This window comes from Excalfactoria chinensis, chromosome 16, assembly GCF_039878825.1.
Source record: "Excalfactoria chinensis isolate bCotChi1 chromosome 16, bCotChi1.hap2, whole genome shotgun sequence".
NCBI classification, from domain to species: Eukaryota; Metazoa; Chordata; class Aves; order Galliformes; family Phasianidae; genus Excalfactoria; species Excalfactoria chinensis.
In genome coordinates, this window is record NC_092840.1 from 1145225 (window position 1) to 1161674 (window position 16450).

The window sequence follows — 16450 nt, forward strand, 5'->3', positions numbered from 1 at the left end:
CGGCATTGGTGAGGCCTCACCTCGAGTACTGTGTTCAGTTTTGGGCACCTCAGTACAAAAAGGACATGGAGGTACTGGAGCAGGTCCAGAGAAGGGCAACGAGGCTCGTGAAGGGCTTGGAGAATCAGCCCTACGAGGAGAGGCTGAGGGAGCTGGGGCTGTTTAGTCTGGGGAAAAGGTGACTGAGGGGAGACCTTATTGCCATCTGCCAGTACCTGAAAGGTGCTTACAGTGAGAGTGGGGCAAGTCTCTTCTCACTGGTGACAGGATGAAGGGAAATGGCCTCAAGTTGCACCAAGGCAAGTTTAGGTTGGTTGGACATTTAGGAAACACTTCTTTACAGAAAGGACAGTTAAATACTGGAATAGGCTCCCCAAGGAAGTGGCTGAGTCACCATTCCTGGATGTGTTTAAGAGCCATTTAGATGTGGTGCTTGGAGATATGATTTAGCAGAGGGTTGTTAGAGTTAGGGTACTATGGTTAGGCTGAGGTTGGACTTGATGATCTTTCAGGTCTTTTCCAACCTGAGTGATTCTATGATTCTAAAGAACACAAAAAGCCCGCAAATCACACAGTGCTCCTCCTTTCACACTCTGCAGATGGAGGTTCAGGCTACTACCTCCAGCACTCCAACAAAAGCCGCGCTACATTTCCCATACAGAAGGCTCTCCATTTTCAAGTCCACGCAGCTACTTCATTGGCCATTTTCAAAGTGCTGGCGAGTAAAGGGGGAACAGATGAGAAGATATAAACAGTGCACACCACATCACTGGCACTAAGAAAGTGAACAGGAGAGCAGGAGGACAAGGAAAAGGCAAGGGCAAAAATCTATTTTTTCCACAGTAGGATGCAGTATAGCACTGGAATACCTCACACATGACATAATACTCTAAAAGAAAGTACTTACACATGCTTCTCAAAAACATCTACATCTGTTCAACGTGGATCTCTATCTACGGCATAGGAAAGGAACATGTGGAGTTTCTGAAGCAGTACAGCAAATATTATCACAGATCACAAAGCCTCAGAGATCAGTGCCAGCACAGGGAAGCCAAGGAAAAACTACGTTAAGTGTTTCTACACTGCCATCCTCCAGGAACATACAACAGGAGGATGACAAAAAAAAAAAAAAAAAAAAAAAAAAAAAAAAAAAAAAAAAAAAAAAAAAAAAAACCAACAAACAAACCCCAAAACAAATTACCAACAACAACACACACTTGGTCAGCAGAGCAATAACCAGAGATCAGCTGCAGAAGCAGTGGGCACATTCCTACATACACAGCTTCTGGGAGCCCAGAACACTCCACCCATATGAGAGATGAAATATCCCTAGAAAGAAAAGTGCACGGAATCCACCAGAGCCACAGGTGATCTAACATCACAGTGACACATGTTAGGAGCAATTCTATAGGCTGAGATGTACGGCCAATGACCCCAAGCTGAGCTGGGCTGACACTGAGTGCCCACATGAGCAATGAGTCCCAAAAAAAAGGGAGAGAAGTCTGGGGAGTGCTAAGGTTGGCAACATAAAGTAATATCTCAAGATATCTCACATCCTGGCCAAAGCAGGAAAGCCTGTCTGGTGTATTTATTTGTATATGTGTCTTTCTGTTTGTATTAGGTGAAAATCAATACTGACACTTCAGAACTTCCAGAGTTTGCTCCATGTTAATTACAATTGAATTCAAGAGAAGATCTAAATACAGAAGTAGTACGCAAGAGAAGCTGGCAGCAGGCAGCTTATATCTTGTGCCTCTACGGGCAGCTTTCTATTAACACTAACACCACTGAGGTACCTGCACCCTCACTGAGGCTCTTCATATTCACTTCCTTAAATCAGCATTACTCCCTAGATCTAAGCCCTCCATCTGAAGCTGGACATTACAACCCAGACAGCCTGTGGCTCTGGAGACTAAATGGAAAAACATCCACGGTCAGCAGTGCAGATGGGGCAGGAGGGAAAGGCACAGCTGAGTGCAGTGGGGGGTCCCCTTAGGGACAGCCCTCATCACACAGAACAGGAATTACACTGTGTGCAGAAGCTGCTGATGGCCGTAGGGCAGCACACGCGAGCAGTGCTGCCAAAAGCAGGCCTGGCCTTCCCAGCAGCCTGCGCCTGGCTTCGCCCCATCCTGCTTTACAGCAGTGCTGCTGTCTGCATGCACTCATAACCAGGGGAGCCAACTAAAAATCAGAAGTATTTACTGAACTTTTTTTTTCCCCTCCACTCAGATTAGTCCTCAAGCCAGGTTCATTACATAGCCAGGGAAATGCCTGTACCACTAAGACAGGACAGCAGAGCGGGTCAGGGAGGGCAGCACTGCTGCAGGTTTCAAGCAGCCCTAAGGCAGACACTGACACCAGCAGCCTTGGTTTCTGTCTGAGCATAGAACTGTGAACATACAGCTTTTTGCTCACAACTGTTCAGAAATGAATGCAGGCTGAAACAAAAGTCATTCCAGGTGATGCAATCTGTTGTGTTTCTTGCACCTTCTCCCACATGCAGTTTCAGCTTATTACAGTTGTTACAATTTTCTTAATGCTACAAATCATGACAAAGAAAGAACTTAGAAATACTTACAGTTAACCAACATTGTTAGTAAATCACGCGTTATGCAAAAGACTGTTTGCTTTGTAAGGGAACATATGTTCTGGAGGGCTGTGCTGCAAAGGGCTCAACTCAACCAAGTTAATAAAATGAAATTCTTATCTGTGAACAGCAGTTGGACACAAAACGAAGAGTTTGTGAGAAGGCTGTTCTGCATGTGCCAGGCCAAGCCCATGAGGAAACAAAGAAATCAGACCTCTGTCTAACAACATCCAAATCTCTAACATTCAGCTTGCAACAGCAGAATTCCTAAGACACTGGAGATCTGGTTCTGATATAACCAAAGGCAGCTATTGGGGTAAGAGGGTCAGCATTCAAACCCAGAACGCCAGGGAGGCAGCTGAACACATCTGAAACATAACCAAGAAATAGGTAATGATGAAAACACAGCCATGTCAATGCTTTCATTCACTAACATGGCCAGAGAGTACCACACATGGCTCTCCCTCCTTCTGGGTGACTGTCTTAGAATCACTGCACTCTGAGGGGCAAAACAGATTCAAATAAAACAAAACAAAAATGATTAAAAAAAGAAGAGCTAAGATTATTCAACCCTCTGATACCCCCCCCCCCCCCCCCCCCCCCCATCGTGTACACAAGGGAGAAGAGACAGAGAAAGCAAATTTACACCTTCTCTTGCAGCCATTACTCTGCAGCCTTAAATACAGACAACACCGCCACACGATCTGCGGCAGCCGAGGGCTGGAGCCATTTTAACTCCAAGACAGCATTCAGCTCCGTAAATCCCCAGTAGAGATAAAACCGAAGCTCTGATTCCTTCCCCTCCCCTCAGGCTTAAATCAGAACAGGCAGGCAGGGTCTTCTGCTGATCTCATAGTGCTCTGTTCAGATTGGCAGAGTTTCGGCTGCTAAAAAATCACAATTCCCCAGCAACATTTCACACGGCACAACTTGATTCTGGCACACTCCCAGCAACCCTGAGGATTTAATTAGTGCTGTGTAGCCACTGTGACTATTTTCCTCTTCTGCAGCCCTTGCAGATGGAACACAAACAAAACAGATCTTCTGCCACCTCTTTCTTGTGCTCATCACCATCTAATGCTTTTTCCCCACAAGACATAGATAGTCCAAACCATAGACCATTTCTAAATTAACTTCCCAGAAGACTTAAGAAAGTCCACCTGTTTTATCACAGAGCTTGGACAGATCACACCAGAACACAGCAGGAGCAGCAGAAGGCTTGCAAAACCTTGTGTTTGGGCACACTAAGCATACAGCAGAGTTTACAGATGAACCACACAGATTTTTTTCCTGCTTCATATAGCACAAATGAATGTGAAAATCTAAGGCAGACTCAGGCCATAGAGTGTGGGAGATCAGCACTCCAGAGCATCCAAAGCAGGAGACGTACAGAAATGAAGACAAAGATCTACAGAACAGGCATGGAAGAGGTCTGAGAGCTGGGCTGTGCCTGGTTCTCTTAGATTAAGTGCCCGGACCACCTCAAAGGCTGTCAGTGCGACACTGCTCAGGTTGCTGTCATCTCTCTCAATTCCCTGACCCAAAGAGGAAAAAAAGGTCATTAAAACACTTCCCAACTACCTGTCCAAATGGCACTTCTACAAACCAGTTAATGTCAGCCTGAGGGAGTACAAAAAAGGAAAAGGTTTTTTTTGTAAGAAAGATGCTAAGGTGTTCAGGCAAGCTTAGAATCCCTATTTATTTCCTAGTTTTCTTGGGGTGGCCGAAATCTAAACCATTTCTCTAGTCTCCATTTTTGCTTATTTTTATATCAAACCGTACTTGACAAATGTCTTTAATCTACAATTTATGCTTTGAATTGGAACACAGAAAATGTAAATGTCACAAATATATTTGCCAATTTTATTAGTTGCATCTTAGAGAGCTCCATTCAAGTAAGTAGCTGTGCTGAAGTCACTGGAGACTCATACTAAGGACTACTCACAGGAGGAGAAATCTGCATAAGAAAGCCCTTAGTTCATAGTCCAGGAATTTAAACTGTAGTTAAAGGTGCCATGGGAATTGCACCACCATTTTAATTAAATGCTATAAGATCTTGCAGACAGATTCAAGATTAGCACCATCTGTTTTGGTTCTGAGTGTTCCATTTCACTACATCATCCACACACAGCAACAAAATATCATTTCACACTCTACTCAGCCATTCAAACACCAGATTACATTGAAGTCATCCCCACTACGAAGAGACTTAATGCTGTAGCAACCTGTGCTTATGGAAGGGGGGGGGGGGGGGGGGGGGGGGGGAGGGCTAACAGCACATGCTGACAACAACTCCTATCCCCCATTCCCACTGAAATAAAATATTTAGCAACATCTGCCTAAGTCCCTGTCAAGTGAATAGGAAGAACAAAGGCAAGGAAAATACACGTACACCCCAAGGAACAGAGGATACTGCTTCACTAAAGGAAACAATTGGGGCAGTACCACCTCCTCCAGCAAGGAGCCAAGCAGCAACACACAGCCCTCCCACCTTTTTTACTTCAGGGTTTTTAACTCATCTGGTTTAAAAAATAAGAAATAATAAAACAAACATCCTCAGCCCCATGCAGTCTCTCAAAATCAGACCATTTACAAAGCTGTGTGTTACCATTCCCCTGCTTACCCTGGTCATTTGGGAAGAGGGAACAGGTTTGTGCATCCTTCCTGCAGGGCTCCTCCCTGCTGCCCCTTCCCAAGGGGAAGTGCACTGCACTCAGTGGGTTGTATTGAGTCCAGAATGGCATCTGCTGGGCACTGACTGACAGACCAGCATGAAAAGAACCACATAAACAACGATCTGTACCAAACCCAGTCATGCTTTGAATTCAAGAAAGGAAAAACACCAACAGATTAGAAAAAATAAATAAATAATAGTCTACTACTGAAATGGCATCCACATGGCCAACACGAATACCACATCATGCTCAGTGCTCTGAAGAGCAGAACTCAGATGAGTGCCATTCCCTTCAACATGCACCCACTCAGCACCAGAACAACACATCTGACTGCCTGCTCTGCCCCAAGGGCACAGTCCAGCGACTGAGAAGGGACACAGGACAGCCACCAACAATCCCAGAAAAACAAGGATGAATATGTCAGCCCCTCTACCCATCTGTTCTTAAAGCCAGCATGCACCTGAGTGCCCCCTCATGCAGCACCAGAGGCCAGCAGAGCATCTTGGGCCCACAGCCTTCCTCTCTGTACTCCAGCACACGGTCTGCACACCGCTGCCCCAGAGCTGTGTGTGACACACACCAGCCCAGCAGTACATGTGTGCCAGCTCTTATCTCCTCCAGGTAACCAAGATCCTATTATCAGAAATTCTCCTGATAGAGTTTATACATGGCGTCATTTGAGATACTGCATCCTAGTGCTGAAGACCAGAAAAACCAAAATACTCCTAAAAACATCCACACGTACCATTATTAAGAGCAACAAACCAACAGCGTGAGCTATCATGCCTAAGATGTAAACACTAGTGACAGGAAGGAGTTTTTTTTTCTGTCTCCCAGCTGTCAGCACAATCCCATGTACGAGGGAGAAGAGGCAGCTAGGAAGATTAAGGGATTGTTTCAGAAAACAGAAGTCAGAGCAGTCTCAAAAGGAATTTGAGGTGGAAAATATAAAAGGACCCCAGTATGAATGCTCAGGTTTCAGCAGTTCTGGTAGATGTAGGAGCTACCAAAGAAGTTTTGAGTGGCAAGCATAAAAGAAAGAATAATGCGATACAAAGGCCCAAATTGCTGATATGTATCCCAAGAGCCATACAATTTCTGGGTTAAGTACCAAAATAAAAGTCTAAAATAGAAGCCAGCAGAAGGAAGATGAACAGGCACATACACTGACACACAGGAAGAGTAACAGCACCTTCCTGGAGTCTAATCTCTCAGACAGCTACAGCCCAGCATCTCCTGAACTTGAGCTGCAGTGCAAAAATGCGTGAACAAGGAAAGACTAATAAAGCATATGCTGATTGCTAATAAACATTTAAGAAGAGTTTTACAAGTCAAATAGCTACAGGTCAGGAGAGAAGAGCTCTGCTGTGGATTAACAGATACCCAAGAGGGAAAAGGAGAGGAGAATACATTTGCTATTGTAAAAGGGGACACCTGGAACCAATGTAGAGAAAAGTGCTTCACAAGATTTTCCACAGATACTAAAATGAAGAAGGAGGAGACCAGCAAAATGACAGACTCTGCTTACAAAATTGAGATGGAAGGATAAGAGCCCACTGCAAAGAACTTCAAATTGCACACCATGGAAGAAATCAAGCCAGCACGTGAAATTCAGCATAGATAAACAAGACATAAGTTGAGGGTGTAGGCACACAAACAAGAAAAACAGAACAAAAGGAATTTGTGCAAGACAACCTTCAGGCTCCATCAAGATGTCAAGATCAGTGCAGTGAATGGCTTTGGTTAACAAAGCTCCAGCCCTGAGTGGCCCCAACAGCACTCAGCACCCGGCTCTCAGCATGGCTCCCCAGCACCTCTAGGCAGGAAGGGCTACACCAAGTTCATCAGACAGATCTGAGAGGATAACATGTAAGCCCAGCCGGTGGCCAAAGGGCAAAGATTCAGCCACTACCTGAAAAGATGCTCTCAAGCCAGAAATACTAAATATATGACTGCAAGATCTTCTCAAGTAAATGTGCTACTGAAGCCCAGGGGGGCACACACCTGCACACACTTGTTCCTTCTGCTCCTTGGGCTGTTACAAATCCATGAAATTGTTAGCTATCATGCTAGAGTCATCACCAGCATGAGAAAAATTGAGGAAAACTGAAAAGCCAATTTCAACAACAAAACAGGTGCTGGATGGGTAGGAATATAGCTCTCAGTGGATGCTACTGGACAAGATCTACCTGTGTCCATGGAGAACTTACTGACCCATGTAAAACAAAAGCAGACAAAAGTACTCAAAGCAAAGACGCAGTGGGTTTTGCTTCCATTTTGGTGTTTTTATGCAATAGAGAGAAAGAAGTGAACAATTACCTACACCAGAACTGAACAGGGAGGATAAATAAAGATATGCCACTGTATGCTGCAGAATGTCTGCAAGAAAATGTCTCCTCTGAGGAGAGACAGAAGGAACTGAATACCCTATTTCAACCTGAACAAACCCTAGGGTGAGGTAATTAATAACATGTCATCCAGCTCCTCTACCAGCTTGTAAAATTCACCTTTAGTGGTTCACATCCTTCAACAAAAACTTGTGGTAACTTCTTCCTAACAGTGTGTTCCCTAACTTCTGCAGGTCAGGCTATGGCCATGATTACACCGAGCAGGCTAAAGGTTCAACAGAGTTGCACAAAGCCCCAGCCAGCTCCTTCACAAAGGGAATCAATTGTATTATAACTTCTGACTAGATAGCTGAGAGCAGAGAAAATGAAAACCACCACTGTGCTTTTTCACCACTTCTAATAGCACAGAAAAGAAATCAAACCCACGTGCAACAGGACTGCCAAAGAATCCTTTTCCTCACTCTGAATGCTCAGGTCTGCAGTTCCCTTCAAAAAGACATCGCCGGCACTAAGGAACTGCCCGTTTTCCAAATTAAAAAGTAAATAATAAGTTATCCAGCATATTCAGAAAAGAAAGCAAAACACACGGCAACAGCCACAAGAGAGCCAAATTACAAGCAAATATGAAAGTGAAGGATTCTTCTCTCTGCCTTCAGCTTTTTATTTTTAACTGAAGGAAGGAAATATCAAACATCAGAGCCTTACAATGGACTATCAGATGTTTCCCAAACAAAGTAATCTAACACATGAGCAGTAAAAGGGAAAAAAAAAAAAGAAGAAGAAGGGGGAGGAGGAGAGGAAATAACAACCAAAGTAGAGTAAACTTTGACCCACTGAGTTCAGGAATGCAGCTCTTTTCCTTTATGTAAAAAACAGAAAAACAGAATAAAAAAAGAAGAATCTGCACTAGGAGCTCAGAACACTGTCACACACCACCACCAGGCACTACAGCTGCAAGAGCAGCAGCTCAGGGATTGCTCCATGCACTGAGTGCAACCACAGCATGACCCACACTGTGTCCTGACAACCCTGCAAGGCACCAACGCCAACAGGGGCACCAAGCGAAGCCCCACTTGTCAGGCAGCCTGCCAAAACTCCTTCAAAAAGGGAAAACAGGAGTATAGATTTGTATAAAATAGTTCTCTCAAGCACTCTTCCTTAACATACAAAGTGCAAATAAAACTACTATATAACTGGTCATGCAGGTTCCTTTTGCCAGTTTTCTTACTGTCATTCCTGCACACACGTGAACCCAGTACCCCCCCCCCCCCCCCCCCCCCCCTTTCAGAAGGGAATTCTGGAAATTCACAGAACTCAAAATGTTATTTAAAGACAAAATTTAATAATCAGAAACATTGGGCAAACTCAGAACCAATTAGCCTCCTCTGCCAGCAAACAAATTGTTTTCTGTATAAAGGTGTTGGCATGGTTACTACAAGACATTCCTGGAAAGGATTTTATAGCTTCCACAGAATCAGCTACAAGTTATGGAACACAGCAGCTATGCAGGAGCTGAGACTTAAAGAACCCAGCAGCAAGAGACTGCAGCTGTACAAAACAGGCTCAGGGCTTCCTAGCAAACCAGAGGCTCCAATGAGGAAAAAAGCTCGGTTTTATACCATCACAAAGTAACACATTACCAAAAACCAGGAGGCTTTCAATGTCTGGATCACTCGTTCAGAAGAGTTTTCCTATAGATTTTCTTTTCAATCCACTATTTTATCAAAATACTGTATTTTGTGAGCAAAACAGTCAACATGGCAACAACTGCAACACAACTCTCTTCAAACTAAAGGATGAATTAAATGAAGTTGTACTGAACGAGCTTTCAATCTCTTCTCCTACACAGCCACTTGCACCCAGCTTCAATCCACACTGCAGTCTGAACGCAGGGGGAGACGACACAAGGGAAGGAGCGGTGCAGTGCTGGGGGGGGGGGGGGGGTGAGAGGGGACAGGAGTTCTCTGATGCAGGCATACACAGGAGCTGAGTCTTGCCATGGGTATATGGCACAGAAAGGAACACAGGGAGGGAAAAAACACTCCTTCTTCCTGTATTGTTTTTGTCTTGTCATAGAAAGCTACGAGCAGTACACAGCACTGCCATGGGGGCCGATGAAAGAAAGCAAAGTTCCTTGTGAAAAGTGACATAGAACGGTGTCTTATTTTAAATAAAAACTGTAACTGGTGAGGACTGTCCATTTTTCTCCAGTTTTGTAGGATGATTAAATCCATTCCTTAGCACCAGGACAAGGTGTTTGCATATGTTTGACCTGGTTGATGTAAATATTGCCTAGAGGCACACTGTGCAGCAGCAGCACCATAAAACTTCCTGTTTCAAAGAAACAAAGGAGAGAATGCCACCAAACACTCAAATCACATTTCCATACACACTACTGCGATTCTGCTCAGGAGAGTGAATGAAGCCACAAATTAGCCGTGACTACAGAAGAAGCACACAGCTCACACAGACACAGCAGCAGAGGGATACAGAGATTTGAAAGAGTATAACGCTATACTGGTCAGCCCCAAAGACAACCCCCTACTCGTGTTACTGGGCTGCCTGCAGGCAGCGTGCTCACGAGATTAAGAAAACTGCTATGCAGTCCTACAAACCCCTGGGTGTGCAGGCATAAAGTGGCAACATTCCTGCATTAGGAAGGAACAACTAGAAAAAAAAAAAACAACAAAACAAACCAGTAAGAAGTTACTCGGTAGTGTCTGATGGCACCGGTCGCTGCGGGAGGCAGCACTCAGTGCAAAGTGAAAAATAAAAGGCAGAGAAGGAGCAGGACCAAAGCCTCTGGAAGCAAAATCACAGTAACCAGAGGAGATGGTGCAGCAACAGAAGAATGCAGAGAAGCAGAATGATCCCAGCCGCAGGACAAGAGAAAACTGCAGCAGCACTCCTGGTGTGAGCAGGAGTCAGCAGAAGGACGCTGTCCTGACCAAGGAGGTACATATGAGGTGAAGGGGTTCCCTGCAGTGAGCAAGGGAGATGGGAGACAAGGTGGAGAGTTCTCACCCCATAACCATAAAGCTTATCAAACAGGCCTAAGCATTCAACTTCTTTCAAGCATGCCATTCTGTTCACACTGATACCTCCTAGCATTTACAGAAGGGCTATCTACACCCCCACACCAAAAATTCTCTTCATCCAGTGACCAAATCCAATTACATTAGTACAGCCAGCAGACACAGCTCACAAAAGTTTCTCCCCTAAAATTCAAAGATTTCAGTTTCTATAGATTTCTTCAAGATAATTACATTTCAAAGAAGGAAAATAATAGCAAAAAGGCTCAACTACAGCATGGACGAGTTCTTCCTTTTAACTCTTTCACATGAGGAAGTGCTCTCAGAAGCAACAAATGGAAAAACAAAGACTTAAGATCAAAATGTTTTTGCTAACTAGGGTTGTGCTGTCAGTACTGCACAATTACGTAGAACAACCTAGAAATATTGCATCTTTTCAGCCAGGATAAGCAAGTGAAATTTACAATTCTTGATCAGCTGCTGTTTTTGTTTGTTTTATAACAACCACATCAGCCTAATATTGAGTATTTTCTTATGTTCACATTCACGGTGGCCCCCTCCCTGAGGGCCTGTGCTGTCACCAGCAGCACTGAGAAGACTGACAGCTGCAGGAGATGAGTACGATCAGAAGCTAAGCAGGATTTCACAGAGCCTCGCTCAGACACTTCCCACCAGCCAGCCTGGGCTTTTGGCACATTTGGTCCCAACCTGGAAATGTAACTCCTACACACTCAATTTCCTTGTGCAGCACTCAGAAAAGGTTACTTACCTAACTCAGTCATTAATTCCTCTCCCAAAGGTGAGCAAGCTGGATGTGACATACTTTGAATGCTGCTCTGTCCTAATCTCTTTAGATACCTGTATTCATTTTGTTTAAACTCACACCTGAATAGACTCCATAGAACTCCTGAATGCTCTCTGACTGCTTTCCAAAAAGGTTTCGAAGGGAGCTTTTCTACTTCCATCCCATTCAGGATAAAGGGTAACCAAAGAATCAAATATTGATGGAAAATTTGACAGGTTAAATCCATTCCTTGAATATATCTATGTAAATTCACACCTACCTAAAGCCTGAAAGAAGCAATATACTGACCAGGCCATGATACAACCACCTGCATGCTGCAGTAACAGCCTGCTGCTCAGATAATCCGACAAGCAAGGACAAGTTAATTTACTACTGCTTATGGATTTGACTGTGCAATCAATTGTTTACTATGAAGTCTTTTACTGACAATTATGCAAGGTACCAAGACTGCCTCTACAGCAGTCTCTGCACTCCTGATCTTCACTTTAGGATGCCATGAAAACCCTTAAAGAAGATATTTCAAATGCCACTGCAGACTCCCTTGGCTCCTTTCAGTTTCACCAAAACAGCAGTAAGCCTCACCGATGGAAAACAACAACTTCTGTGGCTGTTTGGGAGCCAAAAACAGAACCCCAGTGACCCTTACGGTTTATAAAATCGCACTGGAAGGTGATGTGGAGCAGAGATGAACTCCTGCCAGTCAAACCTCTCTCCTGCAGCAAGCTCCTGTGAGAATGCATTTAAACACCTGCTCACAACCTCTTTGACAGCAGATTCTATGAAGCATTACATAAATACCTATCACTTCCCAAGCACACAATCAAGTCCTTTTCAGGCTGAAGGCCCCTACAACATCCAGTCTTTCATCACACAAAAGCTACTCCAAACTCACAGTTGCTCCTGACACCCTTGGCTTCATTCTTCCTCCTGGCCCAGCAGGCATTATGCAACCTCAGCCCAGTTTTGCAGGGCTGTCTCATGCCTCCTGACCCACCACTGCAGCTCAGGCAGGCAGAAGAAGAGCCCTACACTCCCTACACGCCTTCACCCTCACACTATCAGCCCTTACTCATGGGAAAAAAATAAAATCAAATTAATTTCAGTAAGACACTTTTATGATACAGGATTATTCACAGGAAGACGGTCTGCCAGCTGGGCTGAAGTTTCAGTACAAAGGGCATTACTTCAGAACATGTGGTTTCTAAGTAGTTATTAGCCAACACTCTGTATTTAAATAAACTGCCCCTTAACAATTGCTTGCTTAGCACTGTTGACAAACAGGCACTCTTTTCCAGCTGCAGACATTTTGACTACTGCTGCAAAAACAGACTTAGGATAAATACAACTCCTACAGTGATTTCAGACAATGTGTGCTCTTAATGAGCACAGCCATCAACCTGCTGGGCACCACAGGATGGACAGGTTGCCATCTGAAGCATGTTCTGTGACCCTCGTATCACCTTACTAAGAAAGGCTTATGTTTAGGGCAGACATTGAGGTTTCCTTGTGCAGGCTGCCTGCCTGACCAAACACACACATTAACCCACTTTCCACAATGGCTTGGCTTCCTTTGCCAGCACAGCACACCACGGAGAGAAGCCCCTCATGCCTCTGCCTGAACACCACTGCAGGTGCCGGACATCACTTCTGATATCTGCACGATCAGAGCTCATTTTATAACCTTAAGACTATGCCTTCCCCTCAGGTGACATATTTTAAACTAAGAGCCTTTACACATTCCAGGCATCACTGACAAAACGTAAACAGTTACTAGAAACAGTTTAATGACAGTAAGATACTTCCAGGAATATTTCCCCAAGAAGATTCAAACAAACAGCAGTGCCTACCATCTCTCTAAAGTCCATCTACAGCTGACAGACAAACAAGCTGGAAATGATGAGGTGACATATACCCCAAAGCCAACCTCAGGTGTACAGCACAGTCCGGCTCCTCCGACACAGGAGCTGCTGTTCCTCCTTAGACAAAGGGAATGCTTGTGGGGAAAAACGCTGCTTCAACATGACCAAACAGAAGTACTACTTCTGAACTGTAATTCTCCAGGCAAGAACATTGCTTTTTGATTCAGGCCCAAAACGAAGCTGGAGATTTAAAATGAACTGTAATACTCAGTGTCTAATGGCAGAACGGGTTTCAAACAGCAGTAATTCGCCTCACTCCTACAAACTGAATGAGTTCCCATCAACAGCTGATTCATTTGTGCATGTTTCTGTTCTGTTGCACTGAAAGAGTAAGTGATGAGCAAAACTTTCTCCAATTAGTAATCCCAACTACTGCACCTTAAACACTGCCTAAGTTTTTAAATGAGTGTGACAATTTGAGGCTATAAAGTCAGTTCTGCTGGCCACAGACTCCCAGTCCCTATTTCCTTCCTCAATATACTGATACATAAACCATAGCAAATATCAATTTAACCGAAAACAAATCACACCAATAGTTAGTGCATTTGTATATGTGTATGTATATATACACCAATATATATACACACAAACAAGTATATATACAAGGGATATTTTTTTGCTTGCAACTAGACCCTGAAAATAATCAAATCATTACAGTTGGATGCATAGTACTACATTTCAGGTACGGATGCCTTCCACAGAATTACCTGAGAAACAAAGAGATCGCACATTAAACTCACAATTATTATGAAGCCCACCTGCATTCTGACGGATCACAGCCCTATTTAAAAAGTTCCCATTTCCCCAGCCCAGCAGGGTGAAACACAAAGCAGACAGACCGAGCTGCAGTCACTATGAAGTAACCTCAGATCACAATGTATGCCAATTGTATGCCAACCAATTTAATTTTTATTAACCAAAGGCAGACCTGCAGTTTGCAAGTACGTAAAGTTACACACCTCAAAAATAAGCATTTTTCCATGAATAAATGGGGACCTCACAGCTCCTTACACAAAGCAGAGAGCACTCCGTTCCTCTGTCCATCCGTACAGCCGTCTCCCTCATGCTCACCATTTCTCCTTCACATGTATGAGCTGTATATTCAAAGTCACCGCAACAGCTCCCACACCTCTGCACACACAGCACCGCTTCCTACATGCAGTTATGGCTCCAAGAGCACCGCCAAGGGAAAGCCCATGCACAAGGCCAGGTGATGGAACAAGTTCATGAAAAAGCCAAAATTAGCCTTGCATTCATCCCCGCAGAAGGAGGTCGGGGCTCCTTTCCCAGCAGCTGAGTGCTGAGGGCTCCTGCCCCACATTCTCCGCAGGTATGAACAAAGTAACAAATAAGAGCAACAAAATAACAGAGAAGCAAGCAGAGGGAGGCAAAACAATAACACACAACAATGAAAAATAAAATGTTAAAAAAAAATATCATTCACATTTCCAGCCCATTTTCTTCTTTCCCTTCCTTCCTGCAAGACAGCCAACAGCACTCCCCTCCTTTCTGCTGGAAATGAGACCCCAGCACCACCACCACACCAGCAGCCACCTCCAGTGCTCACAAAGGGGAAGGGCCCAACGCCCCCCCCCTCTATCCCCACCCCGCACCATGCATTCCCACACATCAAGCCCCCAACCCCACCTGGCTGCCAGCCCCCCCAGCACAGCCATGCCCAGCCGGAAAGAGTGGGCAGCAGGTGCACAGCCTGCTGGTAAACTGGCTTCCAAGGGACGCTGTTTCTGCGTGGAAACAGCCAATAGCATAATTCCTGCACCATCAAACCAAACAATCAATCCAAGTACAAAGTTGTCCATTACCAACGATACAGAAATACAGCATCACTGCTACCCGGCAGACAACATCTTCGGTTGTTTCTCCCCAGGGAAGGAATAAATGATTATTTCTGCACCCGTCGTGTCCCGGGGCAGGCTCTGTGCTAGGCGGGGCAGTACCAGCAGCTGACAGCGGCCCAAGACCCGCGCAGCGCCCCGTGCCCGCCCGCTGCCGCCCTAACGCTGCTGTCACAGAGACAACAGAGCAACCCCGGCCCGGTGGCACCGAGCGGAGCCGCGCACGGAGAGACGGAGAGACACGGCCGCGGGGCGCCGCGCCGGGGGAGGGGCCAGCGGAGGAGCAGCCCCACGGCCCGGGCTATAAAGCCCCCGGCAGCCGCGCCCGGCGCCAAACCCGCAGCGCCCGGTGCGAGCCGCCGTACCGGCCCGCCCTCCCCACAACCCCCCTCCCCCCCCTTCCCCAGCCCTCACCTCCTCGGGCACTCACCAGAGAGAAGAGATTGGAGTGGCAGTCCTCCAGGCTGGCCCCGTTCGCCACCCAGTTGGCCGCTGCAGTCATGATCCTCGGCGAGCCCCAGCGCGGGGCATGTCTGAGGAGCGGGGCCCGGCGGCGGGGGGAGGCTGCGGGCGCTGCCGGCCGCTGCCCGCTGCCCCGGGAGCGCTGCTGTGCCGGCGGGCGGGGGGGCGGCGCTCAGGCGGCTCCGGCGGGGGCCCGCTCCAGCGGGGGCCGCTCAGCAGGCGGCGGCGGCGGAGGGCAGCCCTCCCGCGGGCCTCCAGGCCGCCTCAGCACCGCGGAGGAGGTAGAGGAGGAGGAGAAGAGGGGTGGGGGGGCCCGGGGCTCTTCTTCCGCGTCCAGCGCCGGCCCCCCCAGCCGCGGCGGGGCTCGGGGCTCCTCCCGCGGTCCGGCGGCGGCCCCTGCGGGGCGGGGGAGGGCCGCGGGCAGTGGCGGCGACGGCGGGCGGGGGGCGCTGTGCGGAGCCCGTGTCCCTCCCCGCCCCGCCCGGCCGCCCCTCGCTGCTGCCGCCGCTGGCGGTGGGTGGATGGTGTTTTCCTCCTCCTCCTCCCGCTGCCGCCGCCGCCGCCTTGTTTACGCTCCGTGCGGGTCTCCCGGTGCCGCGGGAGGCGGGCGGCGGCCCGGGCCCGGGGAGGGAGCGCTGTCCGTGCCCGTCCTCGCCCCCCTCCGCCTGGCGCTGCCCGCACGGCGGCCCCGCTCACCCGCTCCTCCTCACACACTCGCCTCTGCCTCTCTCCACTCTGACAGCAATGGCGGCCGCCAGCCGCA

At 46.9% G+C, this 16450-nt stretch overlaps 1 protein-coding gene across 4 annotated transcripts in view; it reads right to left on the reverse strand.

The window, feature by feature from the left end:
- Positions 1-15838, reverse strand: part of MED13L (mediator complex subunit 13L) — a 168690-nt gene extending 152852 nt beyond the window's left edge. For 2 of the 4 annotated variants that reach the window (XM_072351113.1, XM_072351112.1), the window contains exon 1: positions 15656-15838. In XM_072351113.1, coding sequence (XP_072207214.1) covers positions 15656-15727 — 72 coding nt within the window. In that variant the 5' untranslated portion in view covers positions 15728-15838. Of the gene's footprint in view, positions 1-15192; positions 15302-15655 lie in introns of those variants that run through there. The other 2 variants (XM_072351116.1, XM_072351114.1) reach the window with 2 other exon arrangements.
- Between the last annotated feature and the right edge of the window lie 612 nt (positions 15839-16450).